At 43.0% G+C, this 27,058-nt stretch overlaps 1 protein-coding gene across 7 annotated transcripts in view; it reads left to right on the plus strand.

Moving 5' to 3' along the window:
* The window catches only part of RAD51B (RAD51 paralog B), a 680,659-nt gene that overhangs the window by 503,955 nt on the left and 149,646 nt on the right, over nt 1-27,058 (plus strand). For all 7 annotated transcript variants that reach the window (XR_007128523.1, XR_007128524.1, XM_047735892.1 and 4 more), the window contains one exon: nt 13,294-13,397. Coding sequence is in view for 5 of the 7 variants with exons in the window: in XM_047735892.1 (XP_047591848.1) it covers nt 13,294-13,397 (104 nt within the window). In the remaining 2 variants the exon portion in view is untranslated. The remainder of the gene's footprint in view (nt 1-13,293; nt 13,398-27,058) is intronic.

Genomic DNA, 27,058 nt, shown 5'->3' on the forward strand with positions numbered 1-27,058 from the left:
GTCATAAAATAGAAACATCCTAAGGTATAAAAAAAAGATATATAATCATATCCTTCTGGCAAAGGAGGTGAACCAGATGTGGAGATTATATTCATGGAAGGAAAGCCAATCACGATTTTGGCAACTAAGGCTATTTTACATATTTTCAGTTGGAAATCTACAGAACCTGGAGACTTATTTTTCTTTGGTATCAGTTTCTAGAAATGTATCGTATGACTAAGAGTTTCCCAACAATAGGGAAAGAACATTATTAAAATATGCTTTTCTAGACAGGCACAGATGACTCTGAATAAGAAATTGAATATTACAACTTAATGAGGAAAGGAGCGCGAGTGTAGTATCTAGAAAATGGGGTGAGTCTTCTCTCCCAGAGAGAGAGAGAGATATGAATGGTCATTCTTTAAATATTTTCTAAATAGCTGAAAGAAATAATGAAAGAAGTGACGAGTCAGACTGTTCAAAGCCTTGCTGTGGCATTTGCAGGGTGACCTTGGGCAATAACTTACTCCCTCTGTAGCTTAACCTCTTTCCCTAGAAAACTGGTATGATAATGGCCTCTCCCTCATCGAGATAATGTGTGTTAGGTATTGAACCTAGGGTCTGGAACATACTAATTATTCCAAAACGTTACCTCATGATTCTTTACCGTAATGTCTTACACCAAGTGATGTCTGAGCTATGGGACAAGTTATACCAAGTGGGTGGTCTTGATCACTTTGTTGAATCTGGTCATTTTCAGTAAATCCATAGTTCTGTCCTTTTTCTAGATAAACAGTGGCCTTCAGGGAAGAAGGAAATTGCTTTGCTCAAGAACTCATATTTCACAGATGTGTACTGACTGCCTGCTGTCACCAAAACCAGTTCCCCCCAATTAAAATAGTCCTGTGAGCATCAGCACATTTTGTTCACCAGTTCCCTCTCCTGCCATGAGGCGCCTGCCTAAAAATACTTGACTATACCGCCAGGGATCAGGGCAGTCTTGTGAGGGAACACTGGAGGAAGTTAAAGGAAGGTCATCTCCGTTGCCCAAGATCCCCCACACCTGGGCAATGCATACATGGCAATTTGTGATCCAGGGGCCACTGTGAATTCTGGTCATGAATGGAGTTTTCCTCCTCTTCTGTAGCCCCAATTGGTTAGAGCCTTATGTTGACAGGACAACCATGGGGGGGGGGGGTATCTGGGTGCACACCCCAAAAAGGGAGAAGTGCAGCAGCTTCTCCTTGCCTTGACTCAGGAAGCCTAGCTCCAGATGTCAAGGGAACACAAGCTGAACTGCAGGAACCTGGCAACCCAGCTGAGCTCCCCAGTGTGGGAAAAGATACCTCAAGTACCCTGGGGTTCTTATCTAAAACTCAGGGTGTTGAGAACCCAGGGATCGCCTCACCGAACTATTCACCGTTCTGTTTCTTAACTCCCATCCTCCTTCTTACAGCCTTCAGGGGCAACAAACACATGTGATGCCAGCATTCCATTCCCTCCCATGCATAAAAATATCCTGATTCCTATCACGATCTTGCTGCTTCCCAAAGGGGTGCTTGAAATGGGGCGGGAAGAAAGCGTAACAATAAATCTTTGCACTCGGGGCAAGGTGATAATTAAAAGCATTCTCCACAGCAATGTGCTCTCTGAGGCCAAAAGGGAGGCAGCTGGTCAGCAGAGAGTGCTAGCGTGCCTGGGCCCGGGCCCCAGCTCTGCCTCACACAAGGTGGGTTTCAGTAAAGTCGCTTCTTAGTCTGTGAAATGGGAATAATGATTACACTGATGGGTGGGACCTAGGGGAGCAGTTGATTAGTGCCTTTTAAGTTGCATTAGTCAGATGCACTTGTGTTCTCTGGAATGTTCAGAGCACCTCAGGGTTCTTAGCTCCTGCCCCACCTGATTCTCTTTCTCCCTTGCTGGCGCTCTGTTGTTGTTCTCACTGAAGAAACACAGGGAAGCCCGAGTTCTGAAAACTGAGCTCTGTTTGGTGTCCGGAGGAAAAGCAGGTCAAGGAGCCTGACTGACCAGAGCCCTTAATGAGGGTCTCTGCCTGAGGGGAACCTGGGCCTCCTTACCAGCCCCATCTTGTCCCATGCCTCGGGCTGTCAGCTGCCCTGCCTCCACTCTCTGACTTAGTGTTTTGGGTTGCTCCTCTGACAACAACTCCAAGCAGATGAGTTATGGCGTTTCTAAACAGTTTACATCGCTTCCCTATTCCTCTTGGGAAGTAAGGTGGGGGATAAAGTCAGCAGATAGGAGTCTTAAAAACTGGGCCAAAGGGCATTCACCAGCCTGGTGTCTCCCACTGATGAAAAGAATGCAGAGCTACATGACAAGATAGGAGCTGGAGATTTTTTTTTTAAACGCAAGTGCCTCCATAACAGTACTTGGGCTGTCCATGAGGTCTGAGAAGTTTATAACTGCAAGTGCCTGGTACATGGTTTTTTCCAGACTCTAATGCATATAGGGATCATCTGGGAGAGGCTTTTGAAAATGTAGACTCCTGGGCATCACCCCTCAGAGATGCTGATGCCTTAGGTTTGGGATGGGGACAAGGGGTCTACATTGTAAAAAGTGGTTTACCTGGTTTAGAGGATTCTGATGCATAAACATGCAAATGAAACAATGCCCTAGTAATTTCTCCAGAGATCCAGTCTTATGTTCTGATTTTCTGGCAGTGACCCAAGTCAGCTCTTAGAGTAGGCCAACCTACTCTAGGTTGATTCTTTTTGTTTGTTTGTTTTAAGTAAAAGAATTCAAATCTACAGAAAATTTCCAGGGAAAGTACAATGCACTCCCACACATGCTTCACCTAGACTTCTAACATTTTGTCACATTTTTTAAATCTCCCTCATATTATTATTATCAACTTATTTTTTATAATACAAATTTATTATTGTTATCTTTATGAGACCATCTGAGGGTGTAAGCTGTAGCTATCATGATCCTTCATCTCCAAATACTTCAGCATTTATCTCGGAAAAACAAGAACTTCTCTTACATAATAACCACGATACAATGATCTCACCGAGGAAATTAGCACTGATATACTATTATCTAATATGCCAGTCAAAGTCAAACTTTGTCAGGTGTCCCAATTGTGTCCTTTATGGCAACTTCTCTTTTTTTTCTGATTGAAGATCCACTCCAGGGTTAGACATTGTATGTAGTTGAAATGTCTTTTTGCGCTAATGATTTTTGTTCAAGAACATATTTCCTGATAAACAACAGCATTCCCCCATCCCACCCCCCCACCCCATCCTTATTACCTGTGAAGAGCCAGGGATGCAGCGCCAGCCTGAGCAACAGCAGAATTAACCTGGGCCCAGTTCAGCCTCACCTGAGGCTTTGGGAAGGGACCCTCTCTCCCGGTCCTGGGTTTGCCTAGCGAGCTTGTTCCCCATCACTATTAGTGTGTCCCTTTGCTCTGCAGTCAGGTAGGCTACCATTGTCCAGACAAGTTCCCTGGACATGTAAAGCTCCCAAACACGACTTCACTCTAGTTTAAATCTCCCCAGGAGCAGTAACTGATAAAGGATATGCCCTGTTTTCTCCTTCCTAGCTTTCTCTGGAGGCAGCTGGCTGAATGCCTACCTCTGAGGGGGATTTTCTCCCCCCTCCCCCCCCCCCCCGCAGCAGCTAGGACTATAGATAATCTGAAATCAGATTAGGTGACTGTATTTATTCTGCTTCAGCCAGAAAAAAATAGTCACCTGAAAAAAGTATCAGGCAGTCAACAAATGAGATAACCAGGATTTAGTAAATATATATATATATATAATACCAGGATTTAGTAAAATCCAGCTCTGGTATCCTCCTGTTGCCTCAGATTCTACAATGAGAGCAGAAAAGCAAAGCTCATACCAAGATTGCTGATTGGCATGATTTGAGGAATTCACTTATTACAGTGAGCACTAGAACACATTGCCATAGGAGAAAACCCATTTCACATAAGCATCTTCCTGGCTGATGTTGAATTAAGCCTAAATTCAGGAAGAAAATGCCTCAGATTTCCTGAAATCTTTGGGCTTTTGTTTTCTTTGCTAGTATTCACTTAGGAATAGTATATGTTTTCTCTAATGAGTGAGTTTATTTTTAATTAAAGAGTTCTTTTCAAAGGGTTAGGAGACCTGGCCACAGGTCACCAGTCAGGACTTTCTCCCCCTCTTAAATAGAAGGTAGGTGGAGAAAGCCATATTGGAGAAAGGTTTTGGGGCAAGGCCTCTTGGGGAAAGTAGGAAGCAGAGCTCGATGGAAGAAGATTAATTCTCTCTCTTCGGACATGGAGTTCTGTTCTTCCCATGCCTGTTACTGTTTTCATAGCTATTTTTGAGGACGTTCATGATTGTCACTGCAAACACCAGAGCAGTTCTGTGCAGTGTCCCCTATAGTACTCTTGATTGGTAAATTAGATGCATTCTAGTTGAGCACCCTCTTCCTGTTCTAGAGACTTCCCACAGGCATCCTGGTTTGCCCAGAACAGTCCTGATTCATCTCTGTTATCCCAATATAGTTATTAAAATGTCCCCATTTTATTTTCAAAAGTGTCCTGTTTGGCTGATGACTTACATAACCATACTAAGACTCCGGAAAACTCCAAGTATGTTCTCCCCACACAAAGCCAATGGAGCTGTTTGAGTGGTTTGTGCTAGCGCATACCAGTCTTCATCCTAGTGATTAACTAACTCTGTTTCTTCCTTCTGCTGTGGAGGATTAACCCATCCCTAACTCTTGCATTCCAAAAGTTCTGATTGCCCCACCTTGTCTTGTCTTCTTCACGTTTCTAACCTTCCTCACTAACGAGTTTTGTTGGAACGTGGATCCTAGGTGTGTTGTGCAAGTCAAGGCTCTGGCCTGAATTCAGATCTTTCACCTCTAGCAGAGATGTTGGGATGAAATTTGCTGCTTTACCAAAGTGAAGCAGCCTTCACCTTTGCTGGGCCAAATGCCTTCCTCGGGGCGCAGATGATATTGAGGCAGTTATTGTGTGGTTTTATGCCTCAGATCTTTTATTTGTAAATCTGAAAGAAGACTAATAGCTTTAAAGTATTTTGAGAATCTCAAAGCTCTGAAGATTATAAATAACAAAAGATATTTTTTTCTCATCTAAAATGGCAGTGCAGATACTGCGGTTACTTACTTAATAGATAGCGTGTGTTTCCTGGGCCATTTGCAGCTGATGGGTTTTTTCCAGTGCTCTATTTATAGAGCTAGGTCAGAAATATCACTTCCGTTGGAACTTGACCTACAGACCATTGTCAATTTTGAAGGCCTGAGGAAGTAGAGTGCACACTGAAGACAGCTGGTTCACAGGTTCAGTTAATGAACCACAAACCCCCAAGGAAATTAATTTTGCTGGAGGATAGATGTGTGAGCCTGTCCAAACCTCTTTTTATGTGATACCTTTGCACCGTGGCCTCATGGAGCTTGTAGGTCTTCTTGAATCCTTATTCTAGAAATAGCCAGTCCTAGGTAGTCCTCTTCCTTTTACACCCCATTCATCCTCTTCAGCATTGCTTGCTGAAATTCTGGCCTCCTTGTCAAATAAAGCAAGACCTGAAGATCTACTAACAGAGGTAGTTTAGGCTACTCTGAGAAACTTAGGGAAAAGCAGATCTACATATTTCCCTACTTCATCTTTCGACTAGGGCTAACCAAGATTCTCCATCACTTCCCCAGTTCAAATGAGTGATCCAACAAAAATCTGTGCTGAGCAACTGAATTTAATGGATGGTAATCCCCTTCTGATTTTTAGTCTCTCACTCAGACTCCCACCCTTAAGCTCTGTTGTTATGAAGCCGTGTTTGCTGGGACTTGGCGACTGGCCATCACATGTTTACCCATCATAAGGTTTTTAGGTAGGAGAGACTAAGAAAATTCCTAGTCTGGAGGGAAATCTACTCTTAGGAAAAGGACCACCTGTCTGCCCTCTCTTCAAAGTTACATGGGTGGTAGGTAGGGTACAGCCATTCAAAGATAGCACACATAGTAGAACATTCTCAAACTTCTGGAAAAAGTGAGGCCCAGAATGAAGAGCTAATTTCTTATCATCAAAATGCCATAGATTCAAAGTTTTTAGTAGAGGCAGGAACTTCTGAGACCATTTTCAACAAGCCCTAGTCACGGACGAGGAAACTGAGGCTCAAAGAGGCTAAGTAACTGGTTATTAACAAGGCCTGCCCTGATGTTCTTTGATACATCACTCTCCTCCCACCCGGTCTCATTAAAAGCCCACAGCTAAGTCGGAAATAGAACTCCAGGGTCCTGTTGTGTAGCCAGCAGCTGACCATATGCTGCCATGCATTACACAGAACATGTTTTAGAATGTGAGGACAAAGATAAGAAAGAGACTGTTCATTCCAATGGTAACATGCCATCTCCTTCCTGAACTTATTGCAGTCTTGAAAAGATTTATAGGTTATTTTTTTTTCTTCCTCCTTCCCTCCCTCTCTCCCTCCCCCCCTCCCTTCTGTTCGTCCTCCCTTCCTTCCTTTCTTTTTTCCTTCCTTCCTTCCCCTCCCACCATTTCTCTCTCTTTCTTTCTTCTTTCTAATCTCAATAAGTTGTCTTTCATCTAAAGGGACAGGAGGGACCACTGTGCAGGATATCCAGCTCTCCTGGGCTGTGAATTTTTCCTTCCTCCCCTCCCCTCCCCGCTATCCTGGGAGTCAGTGCTTTGTTTATACTTGCCTTATTTTTAACATGGAAAAGTCTATCCTTTTAAAGTTGATCCTTGTGCTACAGGGCAGACACTTTTATATTATGGACTAGAGATTCAGTTTAACCTCCCAGAAATGCTTAGCACAGGAGTTATAAATTGAAATGTTTTCAAAGGAGGAGCTTCTGCATTGAAGGCGCCCCAACAGGCCTCTTCTAGATACTGACACGAGTTGGTACCAGAAGCGCATTACCTTTTTGGAAATCAAAGCTACATAGCAACCTGATTATCCTCCTCCAGTCTGATTACACAAGGACTACACCCTTTGTGCGGAACAGGGAGCGAGCCCCTTGCCTTGTGAGCAATGTGTCTTCATAACCAACTCCCACTCCACAAGCACGGGGAATTGGATCCAAAAGATAGCGGTCATAAGGCTATTCCAGAACCCAAGTCCTGTTTTTTTAACCACTTTATGACTGAGTTTTTCTAGCTTGCGTCATTAGTAATAGAATAAAAAATGTAGAAGATGATAATTCAACTCTTTCTCCCTAGAATTTCATTTTCAGTGTTTAATTAGCATTGTTTCTGTCATTTATACATATCAAATATCTCCATCTGTGAGTCACCACAAACCTTTGGTTGCCTGGAGGCAGGAATTATTATTCACATTTTACGCAGATGGGTAAGCAATCACAGAAAGAAAACATGCTCTGACTTACCTAAGAGAATCTCAGCGAGTGGAGAACGCATGTCCCCACTGTCTGTTTTAGAGAGACTTGACTTCAGTGTAAACAAATTAGATTTTCTCCATGTAGCTTACTCAAATACTTCCACAAGCTCAATCCTGTGGTGACGAAAAATCCCCAATAATGAAAATATTTTCAAAACCGAGTTCACTTATTTGATTTTTCTATCTGTATTGAAATGAACCAAATTCCAGTAAAATAAAGTCATTCTGCCTTGGCAGGTCTAAGTATTGGAGTCATCAAAAAAGAAAAAGGCAGAGAGTGCCCTAATTTTTAGAACTTCCGGTTAAAATGAGTGTAGAGAAGACTCACTTATCTCTTTCCTGACCAATTAGGTCATTGGGCAGGAAAACACCTTTTCTGAAAGGCCAGCAAGTGGATTCCTTCTACCTTTAATTTCCCATAAACAGCATTAATGATTATTTATGCCAGAAATGTTTGAAAGTCAAAAGACAGGAGACATATTTTCTAGCGGCAAATAAAGGGGCACTGGGGTGGCTCAGTGGGTTAAGTGTCTGCCTTTGGCTCAGGTCAGATCTCAGGGATCAAGCTCCATGTTGGGCTTCTGCTCAGCAGGGAGTCTGCTTCTCCCTTTCCCTCTGCAATCCGCCCCCCCCCCGCCCACACACTTGTGTGCACGTGCTCTCTCAAACAAATAAAGTCTTCTAAAAAGTTATAAATTTATATTAACTGACAGTTTTCCCACCTTCTTCTCTTCCACTTCTCTTTCAAGTAATCCCACCACCTATAGCCACTCTTCAGGGTCCTATCAAGTGAAATAACTTTTCAATTCTGGCCAGGTTTTTAGGGGCTTCCACCAGAGAGGGTCAGTTCCAGGCCACCTGATTTACACGAATCAGCTGCTGGGCCAGTTGAGCGAGGTAAAATAACTTGCCAAGCCAGGGCATGCACTGATCTTTCTGGAAACCCCTGGCCCTGAGTTATCAGCGTATATCAGAACAGAGGAAGCTGGTTGTGGAGCCAGAGTGACACACAGATTCAGATGAGTGATGAGATGCTCGCACTGTGCCTGCATCAGTGTCGTCTCAGAGACGGGCCTCCAGGCTCTCTCTTCAGGCCCTTCCTGAGGCCCTCTGTCAACTGGGCTGACACGGTTGTGGGCTGTTTGACATAAGGAGCCTGGAGAAGGCTGACTGGAGTAGCGGTGAAGACAGTCGGCGCGCTTTGAGTCCCGACCCTGTCATTAACCAACCACGCGCTCTCGGGAGAATGACCTTAATCCCTCACAGCTTTAGTTTGTCAATAGGGGTGAAGATATTCCCTACCTCCATGAGGATCAAAAAAAGATATAACTAACAGATGAAGCTCAAACAAGACGTAAGCCCTCCTCATATAAAAGGCTCACCTAGGGCCTCCTTGTAGTACTTTAAAAATATTGTCTTTTCTTATCATTAGCTTTCAAGGTCCTCTGTTACTGCTCTTGTGGGGGCATCATGTTTGTAAGCACTCCTCCACAAGCTGCTCACTCAGGGTTCCCATTAGAAGCTTTCCCATGGTCATTTGCACTCGCTGGCCTTTCGTCAGGCCCTGAGCTTACCTGCCCGGAAAGCAGCCAGGTACATGGGTACATTGTTACACTGTTTTCATTGCTTTAGGGACATGGCATTCTTTAAATAGTCACTACTGGCCATATGGTTTTGACTCCTGAAAACATCTTCCAGACCTGAGAAGTGCCTATAATTTTATTATTTTAAAAAAATGTATATTTTCTGAGCACTTGACTTATTAGTCTAAATATAGTTTTTTGTGGCAAACTTGAAAGCTCAGCCTTACTTCATCCTATCACTTAGCAGGCCCCTAAGCAACAAGCTTCTAACAAGTTTGTTTGAAAATTGTGAACATGGGGGGCACCTGGGTGGCTCAGTGGGTTAAAGCCTCTGCCTTCGGCTCAGGTCATGATCTCAGGGTCCTGGGATTGAGCCCGGCATCGGCATCGGGCTCTCTGCTCAGCGGGGAGCCCGTTTCCCTTCCTCTCTCTCTCAGCCTGCCTTTCTGCCTACTTGTGAGCTCTGTCAAATGAATAAATAAAATCTTAAAAAAAAAAAAAGTGAACATGGTATTAATTTTAGATTAAACAAGATAGAATTAAGAATGTAAATCTGCTGCTAAAACAAATATATGTAACATAGTTCAAAGTTTAGTAGGAATAACTTAGTAACTATTTAATCAGGATTTATTAAGTATCTTCTGTGTGTCAGTGACACAGAATGATCGAGGCATAAATTAAGTGATTTGGCCTAGCATAAATCAGACATGGATTTGACCCTCTTAAGATATGTGTTAGGGGTGTTAAGAAAAGCACACACAGGGAATATACCACAGGAGAGAAAATGGTGTAACATGAGAGAGGGAAATAAAGCATTATGGGAATTTAGAGGAGGAAGACAGTATGTCTGTGAGGGCCAAGAAAGTGCCACACAGGAGGTGGTATCGAAGATAATGTGTGGACCTAGAGGCATTTCAGGTGGGGAAGGGACATGGGGAAGAAGTGATTATGTTGGAGCAAAGTCTGTATGAAGTGGAATGGAGGGAGCCATGTGGAAAGGCAGGTTGGGCACAGACTAGAAGAGCTCTGAATGCCAGTCTGAGGAATTTAGAGCTCTTTGGATGCACTTGGGAGTTGCTGAAAGTTTTCGAGCACGCTTGGTCAGAAGTGGCAGGGGAGTGTGCTTAAATGTGTGGTTGGGGAGGTTAATCAGGCAGAAAAGAGAATGGACTTTAGGAACTGACAGCAGCATGGACATCAGTTAGGAAGTTCTAGCAGCTTTCACCCCCAGGTGAAAGCTAATGAGGGTCTGATCTAAGGTTGGGGTAGGAGGAACAGAGGGTAGGAGAAAAGATATAGGTGAGATTTTATAGTTCAGTCAATAGAATGTCACAATTTATTGGAACTGAGAAGCATGGGAGAAGGAGAAATTTAAAAGTGGAACTGAGGTTCTGAACCAGATTAACTAGAAGACCAAAGAAAGGGACAAAGAAGGAAGAGTGAGTTATATGGGAAGACATAAGCTTGATTTGAAGATATTCAGTTTATGGTGCTGAAATTCATTAGGTCAGACTTGTAATTCTTGTTGTTGAAAATGGAGGACAAGTGCTAAGGTGGGTTGTAGGTTGAGACAAGGCTTCAAAATCACCCAGGTCATGGTGTTGGCCTTGTCAACAGTGAGGACACGCCATATGGAGCAGACATTGCAAGCTTTGTGAGAATGAGTGATAGACGGCTCCTAAGTATGTTCATTTGTGCATTTTTAGAAATTGTTAAATTAAGTCAAGAGGATTGTACTTAAACATTGACTTCCTTCTGGCTTCTCTTTTTTCAAAGTCAAAAGATGTGGTTGACTCTGAACTCATTTTGTCACATGACAGCACTAGCCAGAGCAGCCAAGGTCTGCCCCTTGTGATCATGGATAGATGCACTCATTCTCCACAGTCTCCACTACTCCCCGTCCATCTCCTAACAGTTCATATTAAACACAAAGTAGAGTAATTGTTGCCTAGGGCTGGGGGGCAGAGAGAGGGGCTTGAGGCTTATATGGCTAAGACACATGGAGTTTCTTTTTGAGGAGATGAAGTGTTCTAAAGCCAATTGTGGTAATGCTTGAACAACACTGAATATAGTAAAAACCATTGGACTGTACACTTTCAGTGGATTGTATGATGTGTGAATTATCTAAAAAAGCTGTTATATAAAAATGCGAAAACAAAAAAAGAAAAGAGAAGAAAAATCAGTTGCTATTGCCTTTCCAGGGTTGGTTTTCTTATAACAGAAAATATTTCTTTATTATTATGTCTCTCTCAAAAAGGGGAAGATGGAAGACAAGAAGGATGTGTATTTTAAGAAGAATGGAAGAAAGTATATCTCTTTGCAGCAATAAAGGATTCCTGCATTTTAAGATGCAAACACCTGGCCTCTTTACTAAATGCACATTACCTTCCTAGGCACGTGGGTGATAGGAGAAAAATCGGTCACTGTCAGCCCCCTGTGGTCCACCCATAACTAGGAAGAGAAGGAGAAGAAAAGCAGAGAAGGAAAAGAACACTCATCAAGATCCAGAAGAAGCAGAAGAAGCAGATCCTAGATGCCAGAAGGGGGGGAAGTTTTATCAGATGTTGCCAAGAGGTCAAAGAGGATGGGGACAGAGAAGTCAGGAGGTTACAGGAGACCATCCAGTGAGAAAGCTTAGAGCAGTGGGGCCGGAGAGAGACTTGGGATCAGATGACAAAGTGCCCCAGATGCATTGTTCAAGAGTTAGTATTTGTCCTCAGCACGGAGGGCTGCTGGAGGAGTTTGAGCAAGGGAGTGGTGTGATCCTATGAGCATGGTCTAGATAATTTGTTTTCAGATGAATTTGTGTGTGTTTTGAGTGATGTGCATGATACACTACAGTCACCCTAAATTTTATTCTTTCCAATGCTAAATTCTTCTTCATCTGGAACTCCCCAGGCTTGTTGTGGTCCCAGTTGTTGATTCCCATCTAATTCATTCCTGTCCCTGCTTGAGCCGGAGAAAATGTATGGTTGGTGTTGTCTAACCCAGGGGCATTCAACCTCAGCACTCTCGTGTTCGGGGCCAGATAATTCCTTGTTGAGAGCCTGTCCTGTGCGTGGGTGTTCAGCAGCATCACCGTCCCCCACCCTCTAAATGCCAGTAGCCCTCCCACTTAGACATTGCCAACAAATCACCTCCAGCCTAGAACCGCTGACCCACATTCATCTGCTGTAATATTTGGGCCCAGGAGTGTACGGCCATGCAAAGGCCATGCAGAGTTGGTAGACCACCCTGAAAGACGACAGGGTAGAAAAGAAAGAAAAGAAAAGAAGACCAATACTCTGGACTGAGTGGGGGAATCAGAGGATGCAGTAAGCAGTCAATGAATGAGAAGCTCAAGGCCTCATGTTGTTTTATCTACTGATCTGGTGGGCTTCAGCCTCTCTGTATTTAGTCTCCTCGTCGCAGAGAGACAGCATCTTGAGATTACAAAGCACAATGAATATCCTACTGTGCTCCCTATAGGGCTAGGATTCCTCTCAGGGCCAACGTAGGCTCAGGAATTCAGAGGAGTCCTCAGAATGGGCCAGATATGGGGGGGGGGGGGCAGGCTTCTAAGTGGTGGGACTAGTAAACCTGCCTCTAAGGAGAAAGAAGAGGAGGAGAGAAGGAAGAGTTTCCTCTTGGTGATGTCAAGAGGGATCAGCGAGGCTGTGGAGATGGAAGGTAGTAGGTGAAGCACAACTTGGAGTAGACTGGAAATTCGGATGGATCCTTCAGATCCCTCCCCTTACAGGAAAGTCTTAGAAGGTGAAAGAATGTTTCTCTGGGGATAAGGCTGTCTAATACAGATTAGATATGAAATGGTTAGATCTTTCGTATTCCTCTTCTGGGTGTGTGTATGCAAGGATTGGAAGGGTAAAGGAATATTATATACATACGCTACCATTTCTATATTGATTAGGAAAATTGAGTTAAGACTCTTATCAATCTAAACAAGCCTTACAACTCTATTAAACTAAGACTGTTTCATAACTGGCTCTCATTCTATGGAGTAGCATTATGCCTTTCTGCCATGGGTGTTGAGTGGCTCAATTTTTTATTAGCAATGGCTCTAAGCTGCCTTGCATGCAAGCTCTTATTGATATATAACTCTGTTATCTTTTAGCCTAGTGGTGGTCCCTTTCACTGAGGCTAAAGGAAACTCATGCTGGTTTTTATTTTTAGTCTCATGTTCTTAACCCTGTCCTTCTTCTCTACTTTGTCAACTTTTATGGTAATGAACTGAGTCCCCAGGAGTCTCTAAGCAATGAGCAGTGACTGGACTTTTGTTTATGGGAAACACCATTACAAGAAATGGGCATTCATAGTCATGGTTTTGCCCTATTTCATTTCAGGCACTTCTGGATCCAGCTGTGTGACAGCTGCCCTAGGAAACACCTGGAGTCACAGTGTGAACACCCGGCTGATTCTCCAGTCCCTTGGTTCAGAGAGAAGACAGGTGAGTTCTTTGACAATGTTTTCTGACTGTTGAGTTTAGAGAACAAGATGTACTTAGCAGTCTGAGTGTTCATCTCCTGAAAGCATTGGCCACATTTTCTGTCCTGGGCCAACACCATCGGGGCAGGTAAAGAAATGAGCATCCCTGCCCGCCCCAATAGCAGTTATAATGAAGTGGGAAATCAGTCGCTCACAGGAAAAAATGTGTAAGAATAAAGCCCATAGAGTTAGCTTGCCTCTTGATATTTGCCAATGGCTTGGAAATGACCAAGTTCCACCCTCTAGGGATCTCAAACTCTCCAAATAGCTGGTATTTGTTGAGGACTAGATAATTCGTGGACAAATTAAATAGTGACAATGCTTTTTCTTGAGGTTAATATGCTTTGAAAACCATAGGCCAGACAGATCCTGCCATGTGATAAACTATTCCCCAGACCATGGGTACTTGTGCACTAACTCATAAGCCAATAGGTTCAAGTACCAGAATTTGCTGGAGAGACCCCCTAAAGGACGACAGCTGTTTCAGAGCTCCCTGTTGATGGTTTCTATCCTGGCCTCAAATGAGAACTGTCTCCCCACCCCTCCATGTTCCATCCAGAAAGTTTAACTTTCTACAACCCTTTTTTTCATTCAAAGAAAGGAACACCACAGTCTGACACCTTTGGTAAAATGTTTCATAATTAGGGAATTCATTTTTCCCGATGCCTAACCTCAACTTTATTCTGTTGTGTGGACCAGGTTCCATCATAACCTCTCCCACAAGCAGGAGGAGGAAGAAGATAGGGTGATTGTTGTGATTTGTTGGATGGGGCAAAATTCAGAATCCAGATTTGCCCATCTTGCTAAATGTGTTACAGTCCAGGTTATTCACTAAAGAGGCATGAAATATCATGCTGGTGGTCCTTTCTGGGGGAGGTGGTGGGGAGCTGTTGCCCTTCACCTGCATTAGGTAAATTGGCTGTCTTCCAAGGAGTCAGGAATCATCAGAAACAGACATGAGCCTTTGCCTGTTCCAGACATAACTTTCCGAGTACCCTTGGTTACAGACCAGAGGATTCTTCTTGGTTTGCTTGGGACTGTGTAAATAACATTCCAGCTTGATGATTGAGTCAGCCATGTTCTGAGAAGATGGAGCTGCTTGTTTTCGTTTAGGGGAACATTCTTAAGTTTTCAGGCCCTGGCGTGCTCATTACCTCAGTGATACCTTTTCCCCGATGATTCAAGTATCCTGGGTTCTGAATCCATTACTTCTCTTTTCAGAGCCAGAGGTGTTCCTGTAGAACCCAATGACCTTTGTTTTATACCCGAGGTTATAAATTATGTTAAATAAACCCAGTTTGCAGCTGTCAGGCACTACTACCTAAACTCTTATTTGGGTAAGCAAAATTCCTTGTGAATCAGTGTGGATCCATTCATTTTCATGGATCTTCAATCCCATTCCTTGAAAATGGGTAGTTTATCTCTGTTTTAGGTTTCAGATGGTGCACACTGATTTTGTGATATAGTCTGTTATATATAATAGCATGGACTCCAGACTCCCAGATCCTTGTTTTACCAATTCCAGCTAGCATTTGTTAGTATATAAAGAAGTTAGTGCCATATTTGTCTTTTCCTTTAGTTTTAATAAATTAGGCGGTCATTTCCATTTTTTAGACATTCATAGGAAATAGCTGGTAGGACAAACACTATTATTTTATGTCTCTTTGGTAACTGCAGGATTCTGGTGGCTCTTGGTTCTTGGCTCACAGGGTCAAACACAGGCCACTAGTCACAAGAGGAATGAGGAGCACAGCATGGATAGATCAGTGACAGTTTATCAACTCATATCCTATCAAATGAGTCAGTGATGTTATCTTAACCTACAAAGGACAACATGTTACTATCATTGCTAATCAATCAAGAGCAGAGTTAAATGCTTTTGAATCATGTTTTCAAACACTAATTAGTGAAATATGTAAATAAAATAGTAAAGTATAATAAAATGCTGTAGCAAAGTAAAATATGACCAGTGTTAAAATGGCCAACCCAAGCAGAAGAACTTGCACTTAATTAATCTATAGAAGTGTGTGTGCCTTTTGGGACCAGTGTTTCAATTTGTGGCCTAATAACTAGGATGAAATTTGATATAGAAAACATGTCTCTATCTGATGAACTTATCTCGCTTTGGCAGAGGACATGCATCGTGATTCACTGAGCTTTTCCTGTGGTCTTACTTCTTGACAAAGTAGAGAAGCCATATGAAGATAAACCTTTTCTGGGATATGTGCACAAAAAAGTACCTTAAGCTAGTCTTTAAGGTAGTTGTTCCAAGCAATACTTCCTTATAGTACTACTTAGTAGGAAAACATGCCTACATTCTAGTATTGCCAGATCTCTGGAACACCAACTGCCAGGAAAAGATATCAGGTATAGCTCTCCCCACCCCCACCCGTGCACAGAGGCCACTACACCAAGGGATCAAGGACATGGAATGAGGATTATGTTTTATCCCGTTTCTATGACATTGAGCTCTACGCCAGGGCTGTTGAATGTGAGGCTTAGTCTGAGATCACAGGGCTGGAAGGAGGTCAGGTCAAGCTGAGCAGCTCTGCGAGCCGATTAAACCAAGAGCTGAATTGTATAGTCCAAGGGAAGGAGTCCTCGCTGGCTGATTATTTTCTTTACACCCTGGAAACTTTGTAAAATTATATAATCAGGAAAGAAATCTCCTTATCAGGGCACAAGCCAAGTTAATGCTCTTGTTTATTCTGCTTCAGTATTTGCAAAAAACCCTCTTAAGAAGCTGGGAAACATTTTCTTTTGGACTAATTTAGTTTTTTTTCCATTTGACTTTTATTTACTCTTTCTCTAGTCTGCTTCAAAACTGCCCCACCCTTTGTGTAACATTTTTATTCTTACCAAAGATGTGTCCTTAAAGTGGAATTAAAATGGTCTCTACCAGGGTTATTTTTTCCTCCTCTTTCAGTATTTTGGATTTTTTTTTTTTTTTTTTTTGGTAATCAAAAATGTGTTTTTGGTCCACCCTGTACGTGGCTTGGGGATGCAAAGTAGTAGAAGACAGAGTTCCTGCCTTCGAGGTTCTTCTGGTCAAGTGTGAGAGATGGTACATGTGTGTTTACACTCATAAATAATAAAAATGAAGTGCACAAGTCAAAGAACAAACTACTAGTCAAGCGTGGTGTCGGATTTGTTACCTAATAACTGGTTGAGATGGTACCTGCTTTGAAACCAGAGCAAGGTAAACTCACCAGAGGCCCATTAGCCTTTTTAAAAGACAAGGCTTGAATTATCATTTTATTTTTTTTTTAAAGATTTCATTTATTTGACAGAGAGAGAGATCACAAGTAAAGAGAGAGAGGAGGAAGCAGGCTCCCCGCCTAGCAGAGAGCCTGATGTGGGACTTGATCCCAGGACCCTGGTATCATGACCTGAGCTGAAGGCAGAGGCTTAAGCCACTGAGCCGCCCACGCAGCCTGAGTTATCACTTTCGATCAGTGTCTCTCAAGCCTGGCTGCTTTTTAGACTCATCACAGGGGCATTTGCAAAATACCAACACCAGAGCCCGCCCCCCTCCCCTGCCCCATTAAATCAAAACGTGTGTTGGTGGGCCGGGCACCTGTGTTTATTTGTAAAGCTCCCCGCCGGGAGCCAAGGCGGAAAACCACTGTCCTACATAGATAAATGTATATTACTGAGAGAGGAAAGGGAAAATGCAGAGTGAGGAGGAACGGGAAAAGAAGACAAACGGGAGGGCAGGTCCCATGTTCCGAAGACAGCTTGGTTCTGGCCTTGTCACCAGAGCAGAGGGTTTGCGCCCTCAGTCACTTGACAAGGCTTTATTTGCTCAGCTCTTCTCTGCTAGTTACCATGTAAGATGCCATGGATTAAAAATATGAGTAAGTCGATGCCCTGAAGACGTACGTTCACAATCGACCTGGGGAAAGAGGGGAATGTGTGGACCATACCCGCGGCACGTGCGTGGTGGGTCTAGTGAGAGTGGAGGGGAGGGCAGTCCCCACTGCAAAGGAAGGTTCTGGGGTGTTTGATGAGGCAGCAGCACATGTAATGGATTGGCTGAAGCCTTCCTTCAGGAGGCGCTGGCAGTGACCTGGTGCGCCATCATGAGGGGCTGGAAAAGGTGGAGTGAGGGCGGTTATATGTGAAAGAATGATGGAAAAACTTGATGAAATATTCATACTATTTCTCATCAAGTCATCGTGAAGTCCGTTCCTATGAACCACATATGGGATTATATAAATTTTGCAGTACTCTGGAAGGAGTAATGAAGGAAATTAATCCCAACTAAGCTTCACACCCTCTTGATGAAATAAATATTATGACTCTCTCGTTTCAACAAACTGGGAAGAGAGAACTTTTTCATATAGTAGGTTTATTTAAATGGACTTTATAATAATATTTTCATCTGCTATTTAGAAGTCACCCGGAAGTTAAAGAACACTTGAGGGGAAGAGCATAAAGTACCCAGTAAATTGTTGACAAGACCCATAATGTTTCTCAAACTCCTGGTCCTTACTGGAATCCTTAGGCTTTTCTCAAGGTCCCAGGTTGTTTTGCATCTGGGAAGTATTTAGTGTCTCCTTTCTGGTGATATAATTCTTCTCTCAGTATGCATTTTGTGTTTTAAAAGACTTAAGGGGCAGCTGGGTGGCTCAGTCGATAAGCATCTGCCTTCAGCTCAGGTCATGATCTTAGGGTCCTGGGATCGAGCCACATGTCGGGCTCCTTGCTCAGCGGGAATCCTGCTTCTCCTTCTCCCACTACCCCTGCTTGTGTTCCCTCTCTCTCTCTCTCTGTGTCTCTCTCTGTCAGATTAATAAATAAAATCTTTAAAAACTTAAAACACCATCACTGTGGAGCCTTCCTGACACTGAGTTTAATCAGCCCTGTTTTCCTCAGTTTTGCCCACAGATGCACCTCGTACTTTCCTCTGTTCTTGCATGAGTGAAACCCGGATTGTGAGCCCCTTGAAGGCTGTGACTGAATCTTATTTGTATACCCTCAGAAGCAGAACAGTGCTTGACATTTACACATTCAGTACATATATTTTGAAAGAGAGAGAGAGAGAAACTCCTCATATCCTTATGTGAACCCAGTCCTGAGAAAGAAGGCCATACTGCTTATTTGGAATCACTCTTCCCCGTAGGAATTGGGTTATACAGCTTAATAGTTCCTTTAAAGTATTAGTAATTGTCAGTTTAAAAGGTTGGCATCAGACCTTGACAATTACCAGCAGATCCTTATAATGAAGTGCTGTACGACTAACAAATATAGGAATGTCTTTCTGCAGAACTAGCCTGCTGGGGGCTATGGGAGAGTGAGAGTCAGGCTTTCCTTGAAATCGTATTTGGAATTCCTCTGTGTAAGCAAACCAGAGGCCTAAACCCAAGCAAAGTGAGGGAGAGGGGTTCCACAGCTGCTTGCAAGGAACGGGCAGCTTGCGGACTTTGTCTGCGGGGAAGGATAAGAAATCTTTGTTGCCATCTTCCAACAGTCATGAGTTCTGCTGTCTGTGCTTGGATAGGCTTAATGGAGGACTGACTAACTGAAGGAAAGATGAGAAATCTGTTCTCCCAGATAAGCTGAAGGGTAGGTTTGGGGCAAGAATGTCAGGCACACAATCATATTCACCCAAAGAAGGACATTGAAGAGGATGTTTTACCTCATGGAAGTCGTAGTTTTATGTCTGGCTGTTTGCAGAATCCCCCAGGGAGGAACTCAGGGTTAGTGGTCCTCCCTCAAAAATGAACCCCTATCCCTTTGTTAAATGGTTCCAGATCGTTGTGTTTATTCTGTGTCTTTCTACCTCAGCCTGTCTGCTGCTTTTAGGCAAGGAGACTGGTGTGTATGTGTGTGTATCCAGCCAGAGGAAAACTCTGGCTTCGGGGGTGGGAGAAATTTCTTTCTAAGCATAAATGTCTGCAGAAATAGCAAAGGGAACATAGAATCTCAGCCAAGTACATTGCCTTGGGTATAAATGTTTCATCCCTTTTCAGAGCTGCTTGAGTATGAAATCTAACCCCCTGCCCACACTCTTCCCTCAGAAGTGCTTGAACAGGTATTGAGCCGATTGGGAAAATGTGTAAAAGAGAAGCCCCAGAATGGTGACTTTCATTTTTTTTTAATTATTTTTTTTTATAAACATAAATTGTATTATTAGCCCCAGGGGTACAGGTCTGTGAATCACCAGGTTTACACACTTCACAGCACTCACCATAGCACATACCAATGTCCAGAACCCCACCACTCTCTCCTGACTCCCCTTCTCCCCCTCACCCCCCCACCCCTCAACCCTCAGTTTGTTTTGTGAGATTAAGAGTCTCTTATGGTTTGTCTCCTTCCCGATCCCATCTGAATGGTGACTTTTAAAAGGATTCCACCCCCCACCTTTTTTTTTTGTAGGCCTGCAGGCAAATGTATTAAAATCTGAGGAAATCCTGCCTGAAGTTGTGCAGTAACAGCAAATGAATGCAGTGAGCTAAGACTCAGAGCTTAGAGACAGGCTCCATCTGAGAAGGGACAACATAGACACCCCCATGGGCACTCCCTGTTTCTGTCTCTGCATCTGAGATAGGAATAGCAATGCCTTCCCTACTGCCTACCAGAAAAAAACAATACAAAACAAAACAAAAAAGCCAAATTCCATTGGAGTCCCTCTGGGGGAAAAAAAATCCCTAGTTCTTGATGGGCTCAAGTAGAGAAAACTTTCCCTGGAAGGGGTTCCATTGGAAATCCCTAGTTAAAAATTCATTAGTACAGTTGCCCCCATGCTTCTGATGGGGGTCTTCTTTTCAGTGCCTTGGCCGTGATAGACAATGTACCTTTGCTGAGGGGAAGCATCAGTTTTTCCTAGAAGATTTTGAGCCACAGGGAGTCAAGAAAAATTCAAATCAAAATCAAAACAAAGTAAGGGTGGGGCAGGGGGTTAGAAACCATCACAGGGTTTTAAATGTCCTTAAAAAGTAGAGTTGTAAAAGTAAGTTTTAGCACCATTCCAAAGAGGAAAAGGTACTTGAACACCAAAAAATAGAGAAGACATTATCTATGAATAAAGAATACTATTATAAATCAAATACATTTGTTTTTATGGAAGACTTAGTACATGTCCATGTTTCTGTCTTTGAAGATTATGATCTATGATACGAGAGGCTGAGTGACTGCTCCACTCACACAGTGTTTAGGTGACTTCCCCTTTACTGAGCCATTTACCGTCCCAGTATTTTATCAGCTCTATCATTCTCCGCCAGCTCTGACTAGTTTTATTTTCACACACTGTCTGGTACCTAATCCCCTTATGCAGTGACCCTCCCAGCTCTAACTGGCTAAGTAAACCAGGGCAAATATGTGCATGAGAGATTTCCAGAAAAATCTCAGCTGTTGCAGGAAATGGAAGAGACACAGGGCTTTGGAACCAAACTGAAGACCTTGTTGTCAGCTAGGGAAGAGAAGTGTTTTCAGTTGGGAAACAACATAGGAAACAGCTATGAGATCTCTTGGACAAGGCGGTGACCTGAGAGTCAAGGACACTTAAATGTATTTGGCTCATTTGAGAATGAAGGTTGGACAGGATGTTGTATTTTGGCTTTGGTTAGCTATGACGGAGAAGAAAATGGGGCAACATCTTTGGTTAGGAAAAGCAATGGCTACATAAACTATGAACTGATTTACAAATGAACCAGTGCTCTTTCACTAGAACCTTTAAAGGCCTTTAGGATATGACATGTCCCATCTGAGATGCCTCCTAGAGATGATCTTATTCAGGGATTCTCTACTACAGGGACCTTAAGAATCATAGGTGCTTGTTAATGCTGACTCCTAGGCCCAGCCCCAGTGACCATTTAGTGAGAGCAAGCACTTCCGGTGATTCTCACCAGGGTGGGCCTCAGAACCACACTGTATTCTAGCCATTTCATTTTACAGATAGGGGCAGGCAACTGAGGTTCAGTGACTTAGGCAGGGTCACACAACTAATAAGCAGCTGAAATGGAAGTGGAATTAAAGTCTGCTCATTTCTAATCTTTTGCTATTTTCACTCTACTATGCTGACTTTTAATAGGAAAACTCTGGGCAAAAAAGTGCCGTAGCCCAATCAATTGACTAGGTTTGTAGGCAAAGCAATATTTATATCCTCTATGACTCTTAGTGGCTTGTAAAAAGTTTCTACAGAACTCTGTGAAAAAGTGTATATTTTTTAAAAGTACCATCCCACCCCACATTGCAGTGAATCACCAGATGAAAGCATTTTAGGGGTACCTGGGTGATGCAGACGGTTAAGCAACTGACTCTTGGTTTTTGGCTCAAGTCAAGATATCAGAGTCATGAGATCGAGCCTCCCATGGGGCTCCATGCTCTGTGGGGAATCTGCTTGAGATTCTCTCTCTCCCTCTCTCTCCGCCTCTCTCGCTCATGCTCTCTCTCTTTCAAGTAAATAGATAAATCTTAAGAAAAAAGAAAGGAAGGAAGAAAGTCAGCATTTTAAATTCTTGGTGAATACATAACTTTTTCTAAGTTGAACTTCACAGTGAGCATGGACTTCCCAACCAAATGACTCTCTTAATACACAACATCCTGCAAGCAAGGCTGTCTTCTCTCCCCCCTTCCACAAATGGTCACGTGTGCTCACGGAGAGCCACCCTTCATCTCGAGATTCCCATTGCCTAGCTTCGTAGGCTAAAAGTATGGGATGGTTTGGGAACCTTGGAGTTTTCTGGTCTTTTGCTTGCGTGGTCTTCTCAGAATGGGAGAGGCTTTGCGATTCTCATATTTTTGCGTCTGTGCATCTTTATTTGAGAAAGTCAGAGTGGAACAGGGGTAAGGAGGCCGCCTGCATGGAGACCCATTTCCTGCTGTCTCAGGATCCTACAGTTCCGTAGTGAAGAGAATCCTTGCTGGCTTCTGATGCTCCAGGCAACACTAATTTCAAGTCCTCTTTATTGTCTCAGGAGGAAAGGGGGTTAATCTTTATTGAGTACTTTTGGTTGCAGGCCTCAGGTTTGATCCTTTCACATGCATTATTTCCACTGACCCCCACAACAAACCTTCAACAGAGATCTTTTCGTCTCCTTTTTACAGAGAAACTGAGCTAGAGAAATGAGCTAATAACTTGTATTCAGTAGTAGTTCAAGATTTGAGACCAAGTTTGCCATGTCCTCTGAGATGTAGGTGCCCCCTTTTTTTTTTTTTTTAACTTTACAAATCAAATGAGGTGTTGGAAAATGAGGCCTTGCCTTAGTGATGACTGTTTTGGCTTGCAATGAATGGTCCTTATTATCTTTCTCTCTGATTTTTCCCCAAGGATGACTGGATCTAGAATGTCATTTAGCTTACCTCCAAAGCTTACTAAATTACCTATTAGAACAGCACCTCCCACTCTGGGGCCAGGGACTTTAAAAAGGAAATGATGAGCTGCTTCTTGCTTTTTTTCCTCTTGCTCTTGCCGTTATTTGGCTGAGAAATACTCCTGGCATGTGACTATGATTCAGAAATGCTCCTTGCCCTGTCTGTGTGTGTGATTTGAATAGCACAGCTTGTCACACATGTGGCTGAAGCAGAGCCAGTTTGGAGAATTCGTCATCTGGTTGCTGTTGCCAGGGGAGTATGCCTGCCCAAGTAGTGCACTGCCTGGGCCCATGGTCTCTGCTTCTCCCCGAGGTCTACTGTAGCTGAGAGGGTCACAACATGGTACGATGCTGGTTTGTATTTCAACCTGATTGGGGCAGAGTGTGCAGTGGGGCTTCAGACCCTTCTAAAATCTTTACAGCTTATGAAATTAGGTGTAGGGGGATGGGAAACAGAGAGGATTTACATGATGGAGGTATAAGGAAAAACAAATCAAATATGTCTCTAGGATTCATTTGGAATTAGGTAATATCTGATGATATTACCATAACAGTTTATGATATGCTAAACATTATCTAATGCATGATTGGTTGTCAACTGCATTATAAGTCATTGAGCTTTTCTAATTTCTGCTACTCTAAATAATTGGGAATTTTCAGTTATCCGAGAGTTGACATATGCACTCTTTCCTTCCCTCAACCTTCCTTTTACCCTGTTGCCCCTCTCTGCACACTTTCTCCCTGCTCCTCCCACCCCCATAACCTCCCCTGGATTTTTAAATCAATGGCTCCTGGCAACTGCCTTAGAGTTCAAATGTTTGAAGCAGAGATTTTCCACAGAGGGTATCTTTCTGAAAGTTTCCCTTCTTGGTTTGGCAGAGCTTAAGAATTCTGGCATCTAGGACAAAGAGCATGTGTGCTTGAGTCTTGGACCCTTGTTTTATTGTTACCAAAGGGACTATGGTTTTGAGAACACCTTCGAGAGCCAAGCTACAGTGGCTATACCCCACTGCTTACTTTCTCAGTCCTCAACTCAGAATTGGCAATGAGAGATTGAGCTGGGATTATGATCCAGGACTCTAAGTAACAAAATTCTCTTGAGTGTCAAAACTTTGGAATGAGGTTCATTGTTATAAACCTTAAAAAGTTAGAACAGAGGCACCTGGTATATCCGGTAGGGATTGAGAACAAATCACCCAAAACCCCTCCAGCCCTCATTTTCAGACTTCTTTGCTCTGCCTACCCAACCATTTATTAAGAGTTTCTTTTGTACCAATTACTCTGCTAAGTGCTCTGTGGGCCTTCTCTTGTTCAAACCTCACAACTACCCTATGAGATAGATATTACTGGGTATACTTCCAGCCTTTACACTGAAGTACATTGAAGTTTATAGAACTTTTAAAAATTGCTCTAAGTCCCATGACTTCTAAGGATCCCCCATCCCCCATGCACATACATACAATCCCTTCCCTATATTCCTGGGTTCTTAACCATTATCCTCTACTGACTCCCCTGTTAAAGTAAGATTATTCATGCCTGCTGCTTGGAATTGCTTGCAGGAAATTTCTTCATTCAACCACTGTGGTGTGGCCACCCTCAATGGTTGTATTAGGTAGAACGCTCCCTTCGAAGAGTGGAATGAATCATTACCTTGAGGGAGCTTTTTCTATCTCTGTTAAATAATCATCAGTTATTTCTTATAACAGTGTGGTTCTATATGGCAACAGAATACGCTTGAGGAAGAATGAGCTCCATGGGACATCTCCCCATTCAGTCACGGGAAGTCCTGGCTCTTCCTTTCTCAGATTCCAAGTTCTGGAACCTTTCTAGCCAGCATCTTTTCCATGTTTTGGGTTTGACTTCAATTTCTGATATTTACAATGTCAAAGCAGAAGGAGAAATGTTCTGTAGCATCTTGCCCACAGTGGGGACAGACCTGTACTTACCCATTCCTGGTCTCCTCAAGAGAGAACCTGCAGGACCAAGGAGGTACCATGGTGCACCCTGTGGAGAGAACCTCTTCCCCCATAGATGATACAGAATGACATATCAATGATATTCAGCCATTTATTCTGTCCTTGCAAAGTCACTTTCCCCACAGAGTAATCAATTTCATGGTTTACCTTTAAATTTTCTCTGAGTAGTCTGTTCTTCTTTGAATCTATTATGCCAGCACCCTAATGGAGATTGAATGAATGTCTACTGGAATGGGAAAACTCTGGCGTTCTGTGTTCTCTTACAGGTCCGTCCTTAGAGTACAGAGGTTCAGGAGATCCAGTGCAGTTTTTAACCTTTCAATAACCTCCCTTTTACCAGGCTGGTGTCCCTGATTTGTAGCTATTTATGTAGCATTCTGTCCACACATACTCTCCTATACTACCCATGCACAGGAACGTTGGGCTCTTCTTTGTGACTGATCTCTGTTTGCTACCTATGACTCCATTCTAGCACTAGCCTTACCTTTTTATGCCTCCCTCTTCCCTTTTCTGATTTAGACCTCACTTCAAGATCCCTGTAATTGGCTCTACTAAGAGTCTTTTAGCACTTCATCCCATTGACCTGAGAAGGCCAGTCTAAGAACCAGCCTATAATCTCAGTTCAAAGTGAACAGCAGGCATTTCTACCAAAGGCTTCATTTGTGTCTAGGACCCTAGTGCGTATGGGTCTCATGACATGTCGTGTAATGTCCAAAGGCTAAATATTTTCAAAGAAAACTCACTGAAACAAGTTGGCTAAGTGACTGCCACAGCATCTGTGAAGTCTTTTTTTCCATTTCTGAAAAATCCTAATATTTTTCCTCAATTAAGAAACAGTATACGTTACAACTTAAAATCTTTAGCAATAAATCTTCTAAAGACTGCAGTTGTAATAATAGTCCTTTGCATGTGCTCTAACCATAGACATGGATCCTCTTATAACTCTTGCATTTTTATCTAGACTAGACCATTAAGTTTTCTTTGTATTGGACACTCCCTTTTCCTTCCATCCCTCCCTCCTCTTTTTCTACCTTCAGATCTTTTCTGGGTAGATATGTGTGTCAAATTTTGGAAATAGGAAGTCAAATAAAGTCTAATTTCCTGCCCTGAAGAACCATAGGGGAGGGAGAATACTTAGTTGAGAGAGATGGCCATGTAACTACGTACAAGTAGGTATTGAGAGAATTGTGACAGAGTACAGTATGGTGTCAATATTAGGATGGTCAGAACTCTCAGCAGGGAAGACCTGATCAGGGAAGGATTCAGAGGAGGTTATGGTGTTTGAGAGAAGACTTGAACGGTGTATCAGGGTTTGCCAGGTAGATGGGGAAGGAGGCTGAGGAAGCAAAATGAACAAAGGCTCTAGGGTGGGAACTGCAAAGAAGTAGCACTTCTTTAGTGCTGTGGGGGAGGGTATGTGTGTGTCTGTGCAATGGGTGGGGGCAGGGAAAATGGAATCTGTATATAAAGGCAAAGCAAAGAAAGGCAGGGCAAATCAGACTTGACCCTGAAAGCTCTCAGAAGACCCACTGAGAGCTCTCAGCTGGGCTATGACATCAGATTGGTACTTACAAGGTTCTCTCAGGCAGAAGTTTGCCATATGGGTTTGAAATAGGATGGAAAGAAATGAGGGCCAGAACCAAAGCAGTGGCCACTGAGATGGAGAAGAAGGAAGAGATAAGAGATGGTCAGGAGGCAGGAGCAACAGCATTTAAGCACACAGAGAGAGCATCTGGAAGGAGGGCTTGTTTCTGATGGAAGTGAGTCGATGAGGTCATCACTCATCAAATGGAGGACAAGCAGGTCTGGGAGGGAAAGAAGAGCCCTGCTTTATGTGATGGTTTGGCTGCTTCCATTCTTCCTCCCAGATCTCAATGACTGCTTTCAGTGATTAGCTTGGAGATCAGAAGGGATTTCTTATCATTGTGCAGAATCTTGAGTCAAAAATTTCTCTTTCCCTATATACACCACACTGTTGCTGCCAGCCACCCATATTCTCTTCTCTACCCTTGATACTGTTTCTTTCTTTTAGAACCCTGAGTTCTATAAAAAGACAATGGTCATCACAATGTATGAAAAATGAAGTTTGGAAATACCTGCAAGGGAAAGGGAAAGGGAAAGGTGCAAACTCTTTGCATGCAAGCCCCTGAGCCCAGAGAGGAGAGGGCCCTATGGATAACTGTGTCTTCCTCTCCAGTGAATTCTGGCATATTAAAGTCGAGGGATATGGAATCATTACCTAATTTACTACTAGTTTAGGCTTCAAGGTTTTTTAAAAGATCCCCATTTACAAATTGGGAATCAAGAATCCATGCCTTAGAAGGTCATGC

This window comes from Lutra lutra, chromosome 7, assembly GCF_902655055.1.
Source record: "Lutra lutra chromosome 7, mLutLut1.2, whole genome shotgun sequence".
Classification (NCBI taxonomy): domain Eukaryota; kingdom Metazoa; phylum Chordata; class Mammalia; order Carnivora; family Mustelidae; genus Lutra; species Lutra lutra.